Source organism: Pristis pectinata, chromosome 14, assembly GCF_009764475.1.
Source record: "Pristis pectinata isolate sPriPec2 chromosome 14, sPriPec2.1.pri, whole genome shotgun sequence".
In the NCBI taxonomy this organism is placed as follows: Eukaryota; Metazoa; Chordata; class Chondrichthyes; order Rhinopristiformes; family Pristidae; genus Pristis; species Pristis pectinata.
This window is the reverse complement of record NC_067418.1, coordinates 18,446,126-18,467,362: the sequence shown is the minus strand read 5'-3', so window position 1 is coordinate 18,467,362 and position 21,237 is coordinate 18,446,126. Positions and strand designations below refer to the sequence as shown.

General features: G+C 38.1%; 1 protein-coding gene across 1 annotated transcript in view; it reads left to right on the top strand.

Moving 5' to 3' along the window:
- bbox1 (butyrobetaine (gamma), 2-oxoglutarate dioxygenase (gamma-butyrobetaine hydroxylase) 1) overlaps nucleotides 1-21,237 on the top strand; it is a 133,373-nt gene that overhangs the window by 28,690 nt on the left and 83,446 nt on the right. The window contains exon 3 of the mRNA XM_052029352.1: nucleotides 5,763-5,870. Within this exon, the coding sequence (XP_051885312.1) occupies nucleotides 5,763-5,870 (108 nt within the window). The remainder of the gene's footprint in view (nucleotides 1-5,762; nucleotides 5,871-21,237) is intronic.

Below are 21,237 nucleotides of genomic sequence, written 5' to 3'. Positions count from 1 at the left end.
TACTCAAAACATATTCCCAACCTGACATGTATGTAGCTACTTCTAATTTAATGACAACTGGTAGGGAGGATTCTATAATATGTTTAAAACAAACTCCTGAAGATGTCCCTGAACCCTTGTCTGCAAATGGTTTCTTGCAATGTGCTAAGTGTAGATTTATAAATATGGAGATTCTGCCAGATGTGTTTTTTTTTGTTTTTAGTTTTTGTGTGTGTGACTAGTTGGTCTCCCACACTTTAGGACTGGGAAACAATGATATTTTTGGGTAAAGTAGAATTGGAAGGCCAGAGCATTCTATAAAATAGATATCAGTGTTCTCAGGATAATGTTCCCACCACATCCATGCCAACCTTTTTGCCCATCCACACATCCCATTTGCCTGCATTAGGACCACATCCTTCTTATGCCTTGCCTATTTAAGCGCTTGTCTAAATAGTGATGGTATGTGATCCCACCACCTCCAATGGCAGTGACTTCCAGATATTAACTGCTCTCTGTGTAAAAAGAACAAAACCATAATTCCCCTTAAATCCCCTTTAAAACTCCTTCCTCTCACCTTAAACTTGCCCTCTTTGATACCCTAAATATATGAAAAGGATTCTGTCTACCCTATCTATGCCTTTTTATATACCCCTCAGGTTATCTTTGGCCTTTGTTGCTCCAGGGAAAACGAGCACAGCCTTTCTGCTCTCTCTCCATAACCAAGGTCCTCCAAGCCAGGCAACATCCTGGGTTAATTTTGTCTGCACGCTCTCCAGCACAACCACATCCTTCCTGTAGGGTGGTGACCAGAATCGCGCACAATACTCCAAGTGCAGTCTAACAAGTATTTTGTAAAGTTGCAGCATAATGTCCCAACTTCAACATTCTATTTCCTGACCTACAAAGGCAAGTGTGCCCTTATGCCTTCACCACCTAATCTACCTGTGTGCCACTTTCTGGAAACTATGGACTTGAACCCCAAGGTCCTTGTACTTATCAAAATTCCTTAGTGCCCTACCATTTACTGTATATATTCTATCCCTATTTGACTTCCAAAAATGCATCACCTCGCAATTGTTGGGATTAAACTCCATCTGCCAACATTATGGCTAACTTTCCATCTGATCTATATCCTGCTCTAACCTCAAACAACTTTCCTTACTATACACCACCACCACTAACTTTCTTGTCATCTGCAAACTTATTAATCATACCTTGCACATTCATATTCAATTCATTCATATATATTACAAACAACAAAGGTCCTAGTGCCAATCCTTGCAGTACTCCACTGGTCACAGACCTGCAATCTGAAAAGCATCATTCCATCACCACCCTCAGCCTCCTATCACCAAGCCAACTTTGGATCCCATGTGTCTAAACTTTCTGGACTAGCCTACCATGCAGGACCACCTCAAATGCCTTACCGAAGTCCATACAGACATCACCTACTGTCTTGCTATCATTCAAACATTTTATTTACCTCTTCAAAAACACATTCAAATCAAATTAGTGAGGTAGGATTTCCCCTGCACAAAGAAATATCCTGAATTATTATTTTGCTATAAATTTGAAATGAAATTAGTTTGGCATAGTTTTGCCATCATTAAAAATTAATGTAAAGAATGTCTTGAATTTGAGCAACATGTGAATAAAATTAAACAATTGCTGAAAAATTTCATCTCAACCAACTTATGAAAATAATTTAAAATATTTAATTTAGTTGGAGAATTTGCACCTTTACAGACTGCAATTTTAATATTGCACAAAATCAAATTAACTATATAACCCAAGAGTCAAATAAATTTGTCAGGAAGGTTGTGGTTTTGCACATTCATATCATGGAAACTGGATGAAATGGAAAAATGTAGCAGATTATTTAACTTGGACTGCCTCACAGAACTGGAGGAAATGAGCACAAAATTAACAGCAACACAAAGTAAACACTCTAAAGGAGTCAGTATCTTCCTTACCTTATTTTATTCTGTAGTCACTTAAATTCCTGAATCCCCTCCAACTATGATAAAGGAATTATCACCTTATAGAAATCATCAAATGCAGATAACTCTAAATATCTTCTGCTACTTGACACTTAAAGTCACCTTTCAGTTTTTCTTGCAGACCAAATCACTGTTAATTATTCACTATTTTATTTTGTAAGTTCTATTATGTCAGCAGTGTTTTGCAGACTGGTATATTGGTAAGCTGATAATTTGCATGTGGCAGTCAAAGATTTGAATGGATCAGGTCATTTTTGCAATTCACACTTTTAATCACTGTACTAAAAAAACTGCAAAATCTTTATGAATAACTGGCACCTTAACATGTGCCAAGTGGCATTTGAATGCTGGATCATGCTTGCGATTTCCCATATAATGTGTTCCAAACTTGCGGTAAGTCATGTCATTGCATTTTGCTCAAGTGGAATTTCCAGTAATGAAAGAGCAATTGAGGAAATAGTGGGTAATGCACATATTCAAAAGGACTCAAGGAAACAAAGTTGTGCATTTATAAACCTTGCAATTTTCTTGTCACATTATATCAATTCGAATATGTGTCTCCCTGTAAATGGGCAATGAAACCAAACAATGACTAAGAACTTTTAATTACTTGGCAAAGAGCCATTTTTTAAAATGTGCTTTTAAAGAAAACTGGAAGGCACAGTTTATTGTTCCTTTCTGTTGATTAGATGTAGTTAAGAACCTTCAAACAAAATTGTGCAGAATTACATAAATTATTTAATAAATGACAGATGGATTTTAATATTCAGACATACAATGCTGTCCATAATAGAAGGAGGAACATGAACATACAGTGGCATGCAAAAGTTTGGGCACCCCTGGTCAAAATTTCTATTACTGTGAATAGCTAAGCAAGTAAAAGATGACCTGATTTCCAAAAGGCATAAAGTTAAAGATGACACATTTCTTTAATATTTTAAGCAAGATTACTTTTTTATTTTCATCTTTTACAGTTTCAAAATAACAGAAAAGGAAAAGGGCCTGAAGCAAAAGTTTGGGCACCCTGCATGGTCAGTACTTAGTAACACCCCCGTTGGCAAGTATCACAGCTTGTAAACGCTTTCTGCAGCCAGCTAAGAGTCTTTCAATTCTTGTTTGGGGGATTTTCGCCCATTCTTCCTTGCAAAAGGCTTCTGGGCCCAAGAATCTCACAGAACTAGAAGCCTTTTGCAAGGAAGAATGGGCAAAAATCCCCCAAACAAGAATTGAAAGACTCTTAGCTGGCTGCAGAAAGCGTTTACAAGCTGTGATACTTGCCAAAGGGGGTGTTACTAAGTACTGACCATGCAGGGTGCCCAAACTTTTGCTTCAGGCCCTTTTCCTTCTTTGTTGTTATGAAATTGTAAAAGATGAGGAAAAAAGTAATCTTGCTTAAAATATTAAAGAAATGTGTCATCTTTAACTTTATGCCTTTTTGGAAATCAGGTCATCTTTTACTCACTTAGCTATTCACAGTAATAGAAATTTTGACCAGGGGTGCCCAAACTTTTGCATGCCATTGTATGTACAAGGTGAGAATATGTCCAGAAGATTGGAAAACAATCATGTAATTAGTCTTGCTGCACATATCTGGTCAAAGAGAAAACGTCCATCACAAGAAATGCATTTAAATATATTAAAAAAACAACAGTATTCTGACTTCATATAGGTAATTGCTAAGATTTTGAAATAATGTGTATGTTCTAAGTATCTTAAATAATATTGTGCATGTTCTAAGTATCTTAAATATCAGTAGGCACACTATTTCAGAGAAGAACAGTAAGGATAGTTACTCCATTTATTGCTTTGATAAGATTAGCAATTCACAAATCTGAAGTTGTTTTATTAGAAGATAAATGTGGTTAAGACTGAACATGATAAATAGCCAAAAAAAGTTAATATCAGCTTGAATGGATGCTAATTTGAACTGTTGAGGCTGAATTAGTAGAATTGACAAGCAACAAACATTTTCTTTTGAAACTGACTAAATTTCTAAGTATGTTTTTCTTTCTAAGTTACAATCTAACTGGATGCATTTCTGATAAAGAATAACAATAAGGGAAAACACAGTTACAGAGGATCAAGAAAGTAAAAGCAAATAAGTTTAATATCTACAAGGCATTCCAACATGTTTCACAGCCACACAACTCTTTTGAAGTATGGTCACTCTTGTTTTCCAGGCATAAGCAAAGCTAATAGCACACAATGAGGTCCCACAAATTGCAAGGATGAGATGATCTCTTTCAAAGATGTTGATCAGAACATCTGGAAAACTCCCACACTCTTATGTGAAGAGATTTGAGAAACTGAGGTTGCTTTCTTTAGAGCAGAACATTTTAAGAGATAATTGATTGTTTTAAACATTATGAAAGGTTTAGATGGAGTAAGTGAAGGGAAGTTGTTTCCAATGATAATTAAAGGAGACTGATTTACAAAAGAGCCAATGATGGCATGAGATTAAAAAAAAATATTAATTTGAGCTTGTACATTCTAGTGTGGTTACACTTTTAAAATTGGTGATGAAGATTTTGTGGTACCTTTTTTAAAAATAGAATTGGATAAATACTTGAAAGGGAAAATTTTGAAGGGCTAGGGGAATAGACCAGGAGAATGACTGACTATAATTGGAAAGTTTCTTTAGAGAGCCAGCATGAGCACATTTAGTAGGATACACTTTTATGCTGTACCAATCCAAGAAAGTTCTTGCATGTGACTGAAAGAGGAAACTTCTGGCAGTGCAGTGCTCCCTTAGTACTGCATTAAAATAATAGCATGAACTGTTTTCATCTCTAAGTGCAGTTTGCATACATGACCTATTGACTCTGAAATGCAGGGGCTTCAGCTAAATCAATGCTGTCATTCCAATCCTACATCAAGAAAAACAACTGCTCAATATAACATTTAATAGGCATCCTGGAATTAACTTATGTTTTTGCTTAGTTGTGAATTAAGGAAAGAAGCAGAGGATCTTTAGAGCCTTGTCTGAGGTAATTAAAGGGGAAGAACATTTCATGGAACTTATTAACCTCTTCTGTCCTCCATCTGAGGACTGATCGCTTGATCCATTGCTTCACGAGCGTGTATCCTAGCAAGGGCTTCAGACAGTATTCAGCTATTGCCTTGGAAGCCATTTGTTGTTATATGAAAATGCCAAACAGAAGTGGTCTATTCCAAAAGATGTTGTTGGATCCTGTAAAAGTTGAGCCCCCACTTTCTTCCATCTCTGTACTGTATGTCTATGCCTTCTGACTGAAGTGAGGTTATGCACAAGGCCTAATGATCAATTGTCTGTGGTATTACAGAAAGTAGTCATTTCAAGCATATTGAGAACAGAATAAAATGGGAGACTCCGCCTCTTTGACTTACATATGATGTAAATGCTTGTGTCTGCTGCACCTTAAGAGGACCACATCTTCCTGGGAAAAAGAAATCTATGGCAAATCAAAGTGAGCTAGGGACTTTGCATTATGGATTTTTTTCTCATCTCCTTCTATTGTAGCTGAAACAAAGCATCCCTATGTGCAAGATAAGGGAAGTTTGACCTGTAGACATCCAGAAGAATGCATTTAATATAATCATAGCAGGAATCTCTCAGGTTTGTTTTTAAGTATTTTATTACTGGCAAACCTTCAAATGGAGTCCCCTTCCCTGCTAGGCCATTCCAGTGGCACGAAATGCAGGAAACGTGCATTACTGGCATTAAAACTATCACAACTACACTCTCACAAATGAAGTTAGAGTAGAAAACTGTCCAATTTTCTATTCTTGATCACTATCCAGTTATCTCTCCTGGAGCTGCGCATCTTTGGAAGAAGATTAGATGGGTCTTACCTGTGAATCCAAAAGAATTTCACCATCAAGGGTCACACGTGCACCTAGTTAGACAAGGTAATTGATTCCTGAATATTGGTCTGTTTCATGTTAAAATTGCTAGGCCCTTCAGAATTTTAATGCATTAACCCTATGTAATATATCAAATGAAGTTACAACAAAACCATACTAACCAGCTGAAAATAATATGATGCATCATGTGCCAAAACACTTAGTATATTTAATGAATAGCCTTAGCTGAAACTTTTCCTTAATCAAATGACTTCAGCTTACTTCTGTGGAAAGTTTTGTTCAGCTTCCCTTGTCGGAACATATGAGACTGATTTAGTGCTGTGAATACTACAGAGGAAACTGCCTGTGTCTCGCCTGCCTTGAGCAATTGGGACACAGCGTGCAAATGCCAGATGCAAAAAAAAGTGGTGTTGAAGGTTTCCAGAACTACTGATTTTACTCAGACAGAGGCCACTGTGCGAGTACACATCAATTAGGACCCCAGAAGTGAACTTTGACTTTGTGAACTGACATTAAAAGAAAATCACTCTCAACTTTTTTTTAAAATAAAAGATGACATTAAAAGAAAATCACTCACAACTTTTTTTTAAAATAAAAGATGTGGATAAGGAGTCCAAAACCCAAAATGAGATACTGGGCTGAAACACTATCTTCAAAATGTCTCTCATTGTGACAGCATTATATTTTTAGGTGAGGACGTCCTTGCCCTGTCTTTTCACAGAAGGAACTCTTGGAAGTTTTCTCTTAAAATGAAAAGTTATTTCTTCCCGATTTTTTAAAAAAAACAAATTAAGTACATTTATGTTTAAACTTTTTTCACAATAAATTTGAAAATATTACAACTATTCATGAAGGCTTACAGATGTGCTGACAATTGGTCAAGCAACTTTTTATGGCAGGCACAGTAGCATAGTGGTTAGCATAATACTTTACAGTGCCAGTGACCCGGGTTCAAATCTGGCCACTGTCTGTAGGGAGTTTGTACATTCTCCCCGTGTCTGTGTGGGTTTCCTCCGGGTGCTCCGGTTTCCTCCCACATTCCAAAGACGTACAGGTTAGGAAGTTATGGGCATGCTATGTTGGCGCTGGAAGCGTGGCGACGCCTGTGGGCTGCCCCCAAAATCCCTACGTAAAAGATGTATTTCACTGTGTGTTTCGATGTACGTGACTAATAAAGATCTTATCAGAAGCTTGAGAACAAATAAAGTCAAATAAAGGATGATTCATTTTCTATTGACTTTTATTTATGGTGAAATTGTCCAGATAACCAATAAAATGATGAAGCCATTTATATTATTCAAGTGTTTATTGAATCAGAAGTCAGTTAATTGCTGCCTCCACTTCATGTGGTATTATCTCCTTGCAAATAGAGGGTAATCTAATATATGATGCACGAGAGGTATTTCTATGAACCAACATATATCATCTTCTGTAACCTTTTGTTTACTCCCACTTTCAAAATAATTTGATTTATTGCTTTGAGCCATTTCTCAAATCTCTGATAGATTTTTAATAAAAATGCTACATTCAGATAGACATTTAATAGCCTTGCACTTCACATTAACATTCCTGTATAATGTGCATGCAAGAATCTTGACATCTGGCTTTATTCTACATATGTTTTAAGTTAATGGTCTTGATTAGGCTGTAAGTATTATATTCCTTTGAGACTATTGCCTGCAAATGCTAGTTCTGAATTTGGTTAGTGTTAATGCTGAATCTCTCAAAATAAGATCATTGGTTTGTTTCTGATGGGGTGGGATGGAAGTGGTGATGTAATATTGGCTCTTTTGCTTTACATTTCACTGGGTAAATTGACCTTGTGTGTTATGTTATTTTAAAATCTTATTAGACTACAGATTTAGGGCCCTACCATTCTATAGGGGACTGACAAAAAGTACAAAGTGTAATCAGCTGAATTATGTTGCAATTTACAAATTGTACGATAGTGCTCCATACGCACTAACAAGTGCCTAGTTTTCAAATGGTAAAATGTTAACATTCCAAAAACTTGGAAGGATGCATTTACACTTTCAGAACATTTTATAATTTTTTTTTCTAATTAAGATGCCTAAGTATTCCTGTGAAAAAATTTTAAGCCTAACTTTCCATTGTTTCAAAAGGTAGTTCATTCACGTTGTGTAAAGTAAGGCAGTGTGAGATTGTATCCATCAAAGGGTGTCATATTGCAAAGGGCAGATTTTCTTTGCAATGCATCCAGCACACTTTTTGGGAAAAAATAGTGGAAAGTTGAGTAGAGTTGAATGTACACATCTAAAGTTCGTGTTTGAGAGGAAGAGATCGTATAGGTTCTTCTAAGGTCATGTTTTCTGATTCACTGTAACTTGAGCATTTAGAAAAGCAAAACAGAGTGGCAGCTTCTGCAGAGTACCTGAATCTGTGTAGGCAGAGCAAGCGTGTCTCCCCATCAATCACATTGAGGAATCCTTATCAAGTTTGGTAGAGTCTAAATCAGTTTCTGTAAATTAGGATAGTTCATGTAAAGTCACGTATGCGCATCCATAAATGTGAGTGCCATGTGGAGCAGCAGGGGAACCAAAATGGGAGCAGTTTAATTTTTATGTTCAGCTTCATCAGTATAGGTCCCTGACATTCCTGTCAATTTTACTGTTAAATATTGGTGAATTTGGAGTTCCCTCATTATTCCTATTGCAAGAACTGCACAGGTTGACTCTGTGGTTAAGAAGGCATATGGTGTATTGTCCTTCATCAATCGTGGAATTGAATTTAGGAGCCGTGAGGTATTGTTGCAGCTATATAGGTCCCTGGTCAGACCCCACTTGGAGTATTGTGCTCCGTTCTGGTCGTCTCACTACAGGAAGGATGTGGAAGCCGTGGAAAGGGTGCAGAGGAGATTTACAAGGCTGCTGCCTGGAATGCGGAGCGTGCCTTATGAAAGGAGGTTGGGGGAAATCGGCCTTTTCTCCTTGGAATGATGGAGGATGAGGGGGGACCTGATAGAGGTATATAAGATGATGAGAGGTATTGATCGGGTAGATAGTCAGAGGCTTTTCCCCAGGGCTGAAGTGGTTGCCAGAAGAGGACACAGGTTTAAGGTGCTGGGGAGTAGGTATAGAGAAGACATCATGGGTAAGTTTTTTTTACTCAGAGTTGAGTGTGTGGAATGGGCTACCGGCAACGGTGGTGGAAGTGGGTACGATAGGGTCTTTTAAGAGAGTTTTGGATAGGTACATGGAGCTGAGAAAAATGGAGGGCTATGGGTAAGCCTAGTAATTTCTAAGGTAGGCACATGTTCGGCACAGCTTTGTGGGCCAAAGGGCCTGAATTGTGCTGTAGGTTTTCTATGTTTCTATCTGGGTTATTGAGTTTAAGGAAATACAAGTTTTTTTAAAAAGTCAGAAAATAAATGTTGAAAATGTGTAGCAGGTCTAAGATGCAGTAAAGATCATTTCAGAAGTATGCCCTTCACTGGACTAAACTGCATTTCTTGTTTTTATATTGATCATTCTTATTTTTATCTAGGAATGTTAACTGATGACAAAGAAGCAACCATGTTGTTTAGAGCATGGTATGATCATATCGAGATTTCCAAGTTTTGCTTTGTTCCAGATTAAATTAATAGAAAGTCTATATTATTCTTGGAACAACTAAGTAATGAATAACTGGAATAGAAACTTTTATGAGCCTAATAAAAAAAAAACTTGCAGATAGAAACTCACAGTTATAAATGGAAGCATTATCAGGAAAGAGATGTGCTCAAGGAATAAATATCAGAGCCACAGATGAATGCAAAAATTACAACCTCTCTCATTAGAGACTAGTCCTAACTTTAAATAATAATGTAGAAAGAAGCTAAACAGGTTAAAAAGAAATAAATATAGAAATGTGTTTTTAAAAATATCATGACTTGTTATCAAAGCGAGGATAAACATAATGTTATTTGTAGACTGTTCAATTGCTTTTGTGCTTTGTTCTGTGGGTATGTACATCATATGTAATGCAATTCCCTGAAAAATTTTGGAAATACACAATAATAAAGGAACACTGGAAGGAATAAGTTCATATTGAATCTGAAAACTGAAAACATAAGTGAGCATTTTAGTAAGGTTAGGGAAAAAGACTCTAAGCCAGGAAAAAAGGCAAGACATGGGAGTAAGCGAGAATAATATCCCTATAGATGCATGAGGCCCTAAATGAAAACAGTGTGTTGGAAACACACAGCAAGTCTGCCAATCCCATAAACGAAAAAAGGCAAAGAACGCAGATCCTTTTCGCTGCCAAGTTACATATTGACTTTAATTCAAATCTTAGCCACATTTGCCACTTCACCTACTGCTCGTGGTATTAGTCTGTTGGTGCACTGGAGGTGGGGACATGGGAAGGGGAGGCAAGTCCACATTTTGAGCGTAAACCTTTTGTACAAGTGTAATTTTGCTGAAATCCTTTACTTAAGAAAAAGAATGGTCTTTTAGAATGCATCATATTTATCAACCATCTATATGATACAAGAACATTGACTGGAAACAGATGGTGCCTTATCTATTATCTAGTTTTTAAATATCTTTATAGGTCAAGTCAAATTCACAAACAAACAGCAAGTTAAATGGTCATATTATAATCTGTGTCTTTCCTGAATCATTGGCCCTAACATTCTGAAAAATATTTATCAGAATCAGAATTATTATCACTGACATACATCGTGAAATTTGTTGTTTTGCGGCAGCATTAACAATGTAAGACATAAAAATTACTATGTTACCAAAAAATAAATAAGATAGTGCAAAAGAGGAATAATGAGGTAGAGTTCATGGGTTCATGGACTGTTCAGAAATCTGATGGTGGAGGGGAAGAAACTGTTTCAGAAACGTTGAGTGTGGGTCTTCAGGCTCCTGTCCCACCTCCCTAATGGGTGTAATGAGAGGAGGGCATGACCTGGATGGTGAGGGTCCTTAATGATAGAAGCTGCCTTCTTGAGGCACTGCTCCTTGAAGATATCCTCAGTGGTGTGTTCATGATGAAAATGTAGCAGATTTCCTTCTTTCATCAAAGGTTTTATCTGTGCCACTGAAAACTCATTGTAGTCATAGAAATGAACTTATGTAGGTTCATGTATTTTGGAAAAATAAATATGAGAATCCTATTAAAAGCTATTAAACTACAACACAATTCCTGTTCATTATTTCCCAAGTTTCCTTGAGAATTTCATAATGCATTATTTAGCTCAAAACAATTCAAATTACCAATAATTTGTGTTTTTGGTTCATTTTGAACCACCACCATAAATGATAGTAGGGAGGTAATTTAAAAATTGGTCTAGAACAGGAAAAGTTAAACACTTCAGAAGGAAAACAAATGGTGCTCAATTTTCAGTGAATTTGTATTTACTGTTTTTTTTCAAAATCAAACCGGTTGTTATTTTTGTTAGAAGATTACAAATGGCAGTATAAATTATAACTTCAGACCAAGAAATGGGAGAAACAAACACCTGTCTGTTGCAGCTGGCAGGTAATCTCATCCATTTCATGGGCCATGTTGGCATCATATACAAAATTGCTAATCCACAGGAGCTCACCAGCTCAAGACCAATGTAGGAAGCCAACCTGACCTTCTGGAAGCCAGGTCAAGTTGGGTTGGGCAGCAGGGCTCAATCACACAATGAGAGATGGCATAGAGCAACGCTGGCCAACACTTCTCTTGCTCATTTTAGCAACGCAAAGAAAATACAAGGAGCTTGCATTATAAAACATCTTTTGAGACATAATTTATATGTAACTCATTGAATCCCTCAAATAATTTGTCAGTGCTTCGTGTTTTGAATTTCTAGAAAATACAAATGGTAGCTTGTGTTAAAATGATTATCAATCATTTCTTATTAGAAATTATTCTACTTTTATTGCTGAAAGAATTGTGCAAGATCTAAATATAAACCAAATACAAAAGCCAGTGATTAGTGACACAGGAATATGCAGCAGACCAAATCTGTTGTAAAAGTAAAATCAGAAAGTGCTGGAAATGCTCAGCAGATCAGGATGCATCTGTAGGAAGGGAAATAAGAGCTAAAAGATCCTTCATCAGAACTGAGGACAGAAAAGAAACCTGTAAGCTGCAGGAATAGTTGGGGAGGAGATCGGTCTCTGATAAAAGTAAAACCAGGGTGACCATGGGAATAAGCTGTAAACAAAAGAACATAGACAAAAGAATGCCAGAGTTGCAAAATGCAGAGCAGGAAGATATGCCTGGCAGGTCAGACTGAGCACATCCTTCACTACCAAAACAAATTAATCAAGCTGAGATAATATCACCAATTGGTGACTGATACAGACAGACAAATCGAGTTATCTGAAATTGTAGAGTTCAATAAGTCCAGAAAGCTGCAGCATGCCCAGAGAGAAGATGAGGTGCTGTTCCTCAAACTTGCATTGCGTCTCTTTGTAACATTACAGGAGGCCATAGACTAATAGGTCTGAGTGAGAAGCAAATGGCGAACTAAAGTGATAGTCAATGGGAAGTTCAGGGTGGCCCCTGTGGACTGAACGTGGGTGCCCCATAAAGCACTGAATGCAGTTCAGCAGATTGGAAGAAGTGCAGGTGAATTGCTGCTTCACCTGGAAAGACTGTTTGCATCCACGGATGATGGGAAGGGAAGAGGTGAAAGGACAGGTGTTGCACACCTGGGGTTGTAAGAGAAAGCACTGTGAGAAAGGGGGTGGTTGGTGGGAACAGAAGAGTGGAGCAGGGAGTCACGAAGGGAGTGGTTCCTGTGAAATGCTGACAGGGGAGGTGGTTGGGGGGAGATGGATTTTCACTCTGTTGTAAAAATGTTGGCAAAATTTGGTTTTGTATTGTCCATTGTTTGGGCAACTGAATTGCTTAATTAGTTCCAGTGTGGTGATGGATGTGTGTACATGTACACTTGTGGTAGGAATTTTGCCGGCTGCCTTTTGGATATGACTGGCATTGCAGCATATAGTTCATGGAAAATCATTTCCTTTATATGTTCTGTGAAAAGAAAGGAAGCAGCCTTTTGGTGTTTACAGTTAAATGATAAATGCCAATGGAAGCATTGCTTCTGGCTGATGTAATGGAAAAATATATGTTACCATTGGCAATTACCTTTTCAATTGTTTGGACACATAATTAATGGTGAAAGTGGTCAGGGAGTATTTTTGTATAATAGCAAAAATATAAGTGACCTGTTTAGTGGAAAGGTGCTATTGCGCATGTATAATACCTGCTGTAGACGTAGAGAATTTTTGGAAATATTTATAATAGTATATTAATACCTTTTTTCTCCATTTCCACAATGCAGCTTAATAAAAACCACAAACCACATCAGTTTTAATCTAAACATATATATACCTTGGAATAAAATGTACTTTGCACATTACTTGCCTTCCTCCAAATTCTTTATCCACTTTCAAATTATAAGAACATTGGAAAAGCAGAAGTCATCAATTTGGCCCTTCGAGCCTGCTCTGCCATTCATCAAGATCATGCCTGATCTTCTGCCTCAATGCCATTTTCCTGCACTACCCCCATAGACTCTGATTTCCTTAATATCCTGAAATCTATTGATCTCTGATTTGAATGAACTCAACAACTTGCATCCACAGCCCTCTGGGATAAAGAATTCTATGATTTGCAACCCTCTCAATGATGAAATTTCTTCTCATTTCAGTTCTTTATGACCTACCCCTTCTTCTGAGACTCTGCCCACTGGTTCTAGACTCTTCAGCTAGTTTGTCAAGCCCTGTTAAACAATTTTGTGAGTTTCAATGAGATCTGATATCATTCTTCTCAACTATGAAGATTACACCCCAAGTCTACTCAATCTCTCCTCATATGGCAGACCTGCCCATTCCAGGAACCAGTCTGGTGAATCTTTGTTGCACTCCCTGTATGGTAAGTATACCTGTTTTTAGTTAAGGAAACCAAAACTTGACACAATATCATAGGTCACATATAAGTGCAGTAAGACATCTTAATTCCTGCACTCAAACCCTCTGATAATAAAGGCCAACATACCACTTACCCTCCCTATCATTTACTGCACCTACATGTTGGTTTTCAGTGACTTGAGCAAGTTCATCCAGGTTATGTGAATATTTCCTAGATGGTACACTTATTAGTCCGAGAGAAGTAATGATTTAAATTAGACTGTAAATTCAAATGATGATCGATTGCATAGATCAGGCATAAGAGGTAATGGGTTTTGATGGACCAAGATTCTCTCTGCTTTCTGTTCCCATAAAATATAATAATACCGTGGTGGATGAAGTAATTTATTAATAGTTTGGCATAACAACACTGAAATTGAGTTTTGTGGGAAACTTGTTTTGAACATTCTGTGCTGTTCCAGGAACCATATGTAACTTTTATTACCAGGAGAGATGTTTTGTTCAAACTTCCATTCCTGATTATGAACAACGTGCCATGCCATTACAAATTATGCATTTTGCATGGGTTGAAAAATAATGCTGTATATCCAAACTCATCTCATTCAATTCGAGGTGAAAGTTGGGGTTGAGGGCAATAAATTTCAGGTCAGTGTCTTTTTGACTTCATCTGCTCCTAAAGTGTACTGGCTGCCAAGTTAGTAGACCCACATGATGTAGGTATCAGACAGCAAGCATGAGCAAATTGCTCACATTTGTGAATGCTGAACAAAATTGATCACCAACAGGGCAAAACTTTTACTGTGCATGCCACAGTTAGGGATTTCAGTAGCATAACTAATAGTCCTTAACAGAACTGTAGCAGCCCTTTTGCAAAATAAAAAGATTATTTTTGTTTAATTTCTATGGAGTTAGAGTTAGCAGGAGAGGTCCTTCTATCTCCATATAAGTATTAGGGGCTTCTGTCAGCCTGGCGTTAACCTATCATCCCAGTTTGCAAACAACCTAGCCCACGCACTGGCAGATTTTGCAGGATCCACCTGAAATGCTTGCTGCTCTGACTGGCAGCCTGTACTAAAATGATGAGTTATCCCATTTCTGTTAAGGCTCAAGTAGTTCCAAGAGATGAGCCCCAGTTTCAATTTTGTGCCTCAGTCCAATAAATTCAGATGAATGTTTGCCTTTGAAATATCTCCTTCAGCTTTCTAACTCAAAGGAATGGAACTCATTTTTATACAACCTGTCCTTGATCTTACTTTTTTTAAGCCCTTTTGTTACTCCTATTTCATTTGTCACATTTTAAACCCTCCCATGGTCTTATTTCAGATCTTTTCATGTTTTCCTTTTGCACCTTTATTGCTTCATTTGTGCCCCTTTTGTAATACCCGACCCTTCAATTTTTAAATTGTTCTTGCATTTGTTTGACCTTTTCTTTGGCATAGAAATTCAATAATTCTGTGATGTTTCTTCCAGGTCTATCATAATGCCCTAATGAATTAGAGAGTGCCTGGACATGCATAGTGATGGTCAACAATGTACAATGCATGTCTGGATGCATTTCCTTTCAAATTACAGGCCACATACATGTCCTTCACAAGAGTGATGCTTGCTATGTTGCAATTTAAAAGGGATCTGGCTAACTAAGTCTCAGTCCATGGGGCCCAGCACTAGAACTGGCATTACATAAAGATGCTTGCACCAGCTGATCCTCAAGATCCCAAACCCCTAAACCTACACCCACCACCATCAACCCATTTCCAAATGGAAACCTGTCAGAATCCCCCAGCAGCCAGCCCCACCATCTCTTGTGGGTACCTCTCCTCAGCAACTCCCAACTGGTCCAGTAAGAACAATGGAAAGAGAAACAGAGTCGACATTTTGGGTCAAAGGATCTGCATCAGTTGTGGGAAAGTGAGAAAGCAAGGTAGTTTTAAGTTCTAGATGTGCTGGTAGTGGGTGGGGGGAAGGAGAGATTGATAGGACAAAGAGAATATCTTTGAAAGGGTGAGGCCAGGCTTTTGAGCATGTTAAATCCGCAATACATGTCCCACTGTACACAACATCTTGTGTTTGGTGCCAAAGAATCTGCAATGATAGACCGTCACAAAGTATATTTCTTGGCCTCATTGGCACTACACAGTTACATACTTTTCCAGCTCGTGATGAATTTCTAGGCCAAAGTCTGTTGGCTAATTTGTTGATGATAATTGCTTATCCCTATAAGTGAGAAGTAATTCTTTTGTCTCATTCCAACAGCTCATTTTGAATATTTTGAACCGTTTGCTCATTCACAATTCAGTGCTCTTTACTAGAGATAACATACCTCATTTCTTCAAAAGTGGCACTTCTTGGTGCTGTGACCCTTCTTGGTGCTGTGACCCTTCTTGGTGCTGTGACCCTAGCTTCTCCCTCTTAATTAACTTGAATTTGATATTGATGTTAAATTTGGACTCAACTTGCAAATAGAATTGATAAAGGATTCTGGTTCATAGTGTCACAGCCATACAGCACAGAAATAGACCATTCGGCCCAGAGTGTCTAAGCTGACCAAGTACCAATCTATACTATTCCTGTTTACCAGCACTTGGTCTGTAATTTACATGCCTTGGTGATTCAAGTGCTCATCCAGATACTACTTGAATGTTGTGAGAGTACCTGTGTCCACCATCTTTTCAGGCAATGTGTTTCAAATTGCAAGCAGCTCTGGGTGAATAAACTCTTCCGATCTGGGACCCTTGCTCTTTGTGATTTTTATAAATGACTTGGATGAGGAATTGGAGGAGTGGGTTAGTAAGTTTGCAGATGACACAAAGGTTGCAGGTGTTATGGATAGTGTAGAAGGTTGTTGTAGGTTGTGTAGATATAGACAGGATGCAGAGTTGGGCAGAGAAGTGGCAGATGGAGTTCAATCTGGAAAAATGTGAAGTGATGCACTTTGGAAGATTGAACTTGAAGGCAGAGTATAAGGTTAATGGCAGTGTTCTTGGCAGTGTGGAGGAGCAGAGGGATCTTGGGGTCCAAGTCCATAGATCCTTCAAAGTTGCCATGCAAGTTAATAGGGTTGTTATGAAGGCGTATGGTATCTTGGCCTTCATTAGTTGGATTGAGTTAAAGAGCCGTGAGGTAATGTTGCAGCTCTATAAAACTCTGGTTAGATCACAATTAGAGTACTGCATTCAGTCCTGGTCGCCTCACTATAGGAAGGATGTGGAAGCTTTAGAGAAGGTGCAGAAGAGATTTACCAGGATGCTGCCTGGATTAGAGAACATGTCTTATGAGGAAAGGTTGAGCGAGCTGGGGCTCTTTTAGGAGCAACGGAGGATGAGAGGCGACTTGATAGAGGTGTATAACATTATGAGAGGCATAGATAGTGGACAGCCAGCACCTTTTTACGAGGGCAGCAATGGCCAATACCAGAGGACATCTGTTTAAGGTGAGTGGAGGAAAGTTTAGTGGAGATGTCAGATGCAGGATTTTTACAGAGTGGTGGTTGCCTGGAATGCACTGCCAGGAGTGGTGGTAGAGGCTGATACAATAGGGAAATTTAAAAGACTCTGAGTTAGGCACATGAATGTAAGAAAAATGGAGGGTTATGAGCTTTGTAGGAGGGAAGGTTTAGATTGATCAGGGAGTATATAGGTCGGCACAGCATCGTGAACTGAAGGGCCCATACTGTGCTGTACTGTTCTATGTTCTATCCCCTCTAAACTACTAATTCTTACCATAAACCTTTACTCTTTAGTCTTGGATACATCTGCCATGAGGAAACATTTCTTGCTATCTACCTACCTATGCCTTTCATAATTTTATACATCTCTATCAAGTCCATTCTCAGCCTCCACTACTCCAGCCTATCCAGTCTATCCTCCTATCTGAAACATTCCATAGCAGGCAACATTCTGGTGAATCTTTTCATCATTCTCTCCAGTGGTGTCATCTCCTTCCAATAGTGCAGCAACGAGAACTGCACACTGTGGTCGAAGTAATGTTTTATAAAGTGGTACCAAGATCTCCCTGCACCTATACTCTTTGCCCGGCCTTACGAAGGCAAGCATCCCGTTTGTTGTCTTCAGCACTGTGTCCAGTCCGCTGCCATCTTTGGGGGTCTTTGGACTTGTATACCAAGGTCCTTTTGTTTCTAAATGTTGGGCTCTACCATTCATGGTACATGACCTACCCTTACTGCACCTCACAAGCTTGAGACTTCTACTGCCAAGTGACAGTAAGGCAGCAAATGGATGGAAATGTCGCCAGTTGCAGGTTCACCTTCACATCCAATACCCTCCTGATTTAGAAATATCTTTTGTGAACAAAATTCGAGAACTCCCTGACAAAAAACATTTAAAATTGCAGTGATGAAAGAAAGCAACTTAATATTTTTTCAAGGACAGTTAGGGATGGCCAATAAATGTAGGTCTATAATAGCCATATTTTCAGTAAATAATAATAGAATTACATTAGGGAATGGATCTCAAAGCCTTGGAGAACATTCAAAGAGGATGTACCAGAATGAACCAGATATGTTAGTTATATAGAGAGACTAGAGAAACTGAGATTATTATTCTTATATTAAATAACATAAAGGACAGATTTAATAGAGCATTCAAATTTTTGAAGGATCTTGATGGGGGAAATACTGTTTCTACTGACAACAGGACACACAGCAAAGAAAAACACAGGAAGATGAGGATTTTTTTAGCTTGTGTGTGATAATGATTTGGAAGGATTCCCTGAAAGGATTGTGGAGCAGATTCAAAAATTATTTTCAAATGGGATTTGAATATAGCCTTTTAAAAGGAAAATTTATCAGGCTATTACAAAAAAAAAGAGATTGTTTAATTGGAGCAAGTTGCTTGGAGTTGTCAGGGACACTATGTGCCAAACTTCTTCCTCTTGTGATGTTTGATGCTTTGTAAACAGTCCAAAACGCATTTTTGTCCCCATTCATCCCTTTTGTCTTGTTGATCTTTTTCTTACACTTACAAATTTAATGTGTGTTTTTCTCCTCTCAGCCCCATATCCTTTAACCATTGTCCTTTAAAACTGTTCATTACCTGTAACATCAGTAATTTCTTCTAACACTGGAAAGAGTTACAAGAAATAAATATTGATCAGTTATTTTTAAACAATGAATATTCCTTTGGACTTATTTATATCTGATGGCATGTCTGGTTTTTTTGTTATGTCAGTATCACAATTCTAAACTCCGGGGTCACCTTTCTAAAAATGCCTTTAATGAATTTGTCCAACTTTGATACTTGAAATTGCGAGATTAGTTTCCATCGTTGATGTTCTTTTGCCAAGTGAGGAGATGAATGGCCCAGTTATTTTGTGGTTATAGGAATTTTTGTCTTTGGCTGAATTACATAAGCATGTAAACTTGGCAAGTCACGTAGGGTTCTTGGCTGGTTTATATTAACTTTGTCACGATATAATATCTGGCTTATGACTACAATATCCGATGGCTTTTTGTAATTTTTTTGTTCTCTTAAATTTAGCAATCTCTTTTTATTCAAAAAAAAAGTCAGTTTTCAAGAAGAGTCATTGGTTTTCTTAGCTCATGTTTTAAATGAAGGTAGTTCAATGTGAAATACTATTACATAATATTAGTTGCATAATAAACATTTTGATTTTGGCTTAGCACAGTGTTGCTGCTTCACAGCTCTAGCGGCTTGGGTGTGATCTAACTTTCAATGCTGTTGAAATAGACTTTACACGCTCTCCCTTTGGTGTGGGTTTCCTTCAGGTGCTAAGGTTTCCTCCCACATCCCAAAGACATACTGGTTGTTAGGTTAATTGGCCACTGTAAATTATCCCTCCTGTTCATGGGTTGTAGGAGAATTGGAGGGAATTAATGGGCATATGCTAGAGAATAGCTTACAAGAAATATGAGGGAGTACAACTTATGGAATTGCTTTGAGAGCTGGCATAGACTCATTGGGTTGAATAGCCTCATACTATGCTGTATGGAAATATGAGTCAGAGAATATGGAAAGTATGTTTTGGAAAATCACAATATATACATTTTGCACAATGAAATGTTAGCAGTTCATGACTGTATAAACATATAGTAAATATAGGCTATTAACTGGAAAGATTTTTTCGAAAACAATTGCCTTCCTCAATTGTATTATTGATGCAGCAAAGGACTGTTTGATAACGTATAGAATGTCAGAAAAAAATAACAAATATGTTTTATTGGTAATGGTTTATTATTGTCACTTGTACTGAGGTACAGTGAAAAGCTTGTCTTGCATACCGATCGTACAGGTCAATTCATTACACAGTGCAGTTACATTGAGTTAGTACAGAGTGCATTGAGGTAGTACAGGTAAAAACAATAACAGTAGTGTCACAGCTACAGAGAGAGTGCAGTGCAATATGGTGCAAGGTCACAACAAGGTAGATCGTGAGGTCATAGACCATCTCATTGTATAAGGGAACTGTTCGATAGTCTTATCACAGTGGGATAGAAGCTGTCTTCAAGTCTGGTGGTACGTGCCCTCAGGCTCCTGTATCTTTTACCCAATGGAAGAGGAGAGAAGAGAGAATGTCCCGGGTAGGTGGGGTCTTTAATTATGCTGGCTACTTCACCAAGACAACGAGGGGTAAAGACAGAGTCCAAGGAGGGGAGGCTGGTGTCCGTGATGCACTGGGCTGTGTCTGCAACTCTCTGCAGTTTCTTGCGGTCCTGGGCAGAGCAGTTGCCGTACCAAGCCATGATACATCCAGATAGGATGCTTTCTATGGTGCATCGATAAAAGTTGGTGAGAGTTGTTTGATTTTTTAGAATAATTCATTAGTTATTTTACACAACAATACATTCATTTTCAGTTGCCTGAAGGTGGTGGTGTGAGGTCAGTTCCAGTCAGAAGTCAAAGATTAAAAGAGATCCGTGTAGCTCAGGAGATGAAACCAAATTGCTCTCGCTTCATTGACTATGTGCTCAGTCTACCCATGGTCAGAAAAGATGGCAACCCCCTTCCTTCAGTAGCAACATTTGTATGTTTTGGAAGGGCATAGCTCCAAACAGCATTAAAAGCAAAAGCCAATTCCTCAGAAGAATCTTGGCATTTCCAGAGGCAACACTGCTCCAAATAGAAGAGCAAGAACATCTGGAACACATTCTCAGTGATTAAGTAGCAGATTACGACAACCCTGAGCATTTACACCCCCTTAAGGTTTTCAGATATTTTATAACCATTTCTCCATTGTACTTTATTCAATTCTGTTCTCTTTATGGGGCATGGTCTGCTAAATTTATACATCCCAGGTTCTGAAACACAAAATATAGCTCTGTATAAGCACACTGTACAAAGAGTCCCATTCAATCTATCACGATACTTGTCACCACACTGGCATTTCCTGTTACAATGGGACAAACAACATAATTCAGAGATGGAACTTTAAGAGTAACTTAAGTCAGCATTTATGGAGATGTGGAATTGAGCATATAGAGAAAGGAGTATGATGTCTGGGTTAAATCCTGGCCTGGAAATCTTGGTGAAATCTATTTTATGAATGTATCTGAGGAG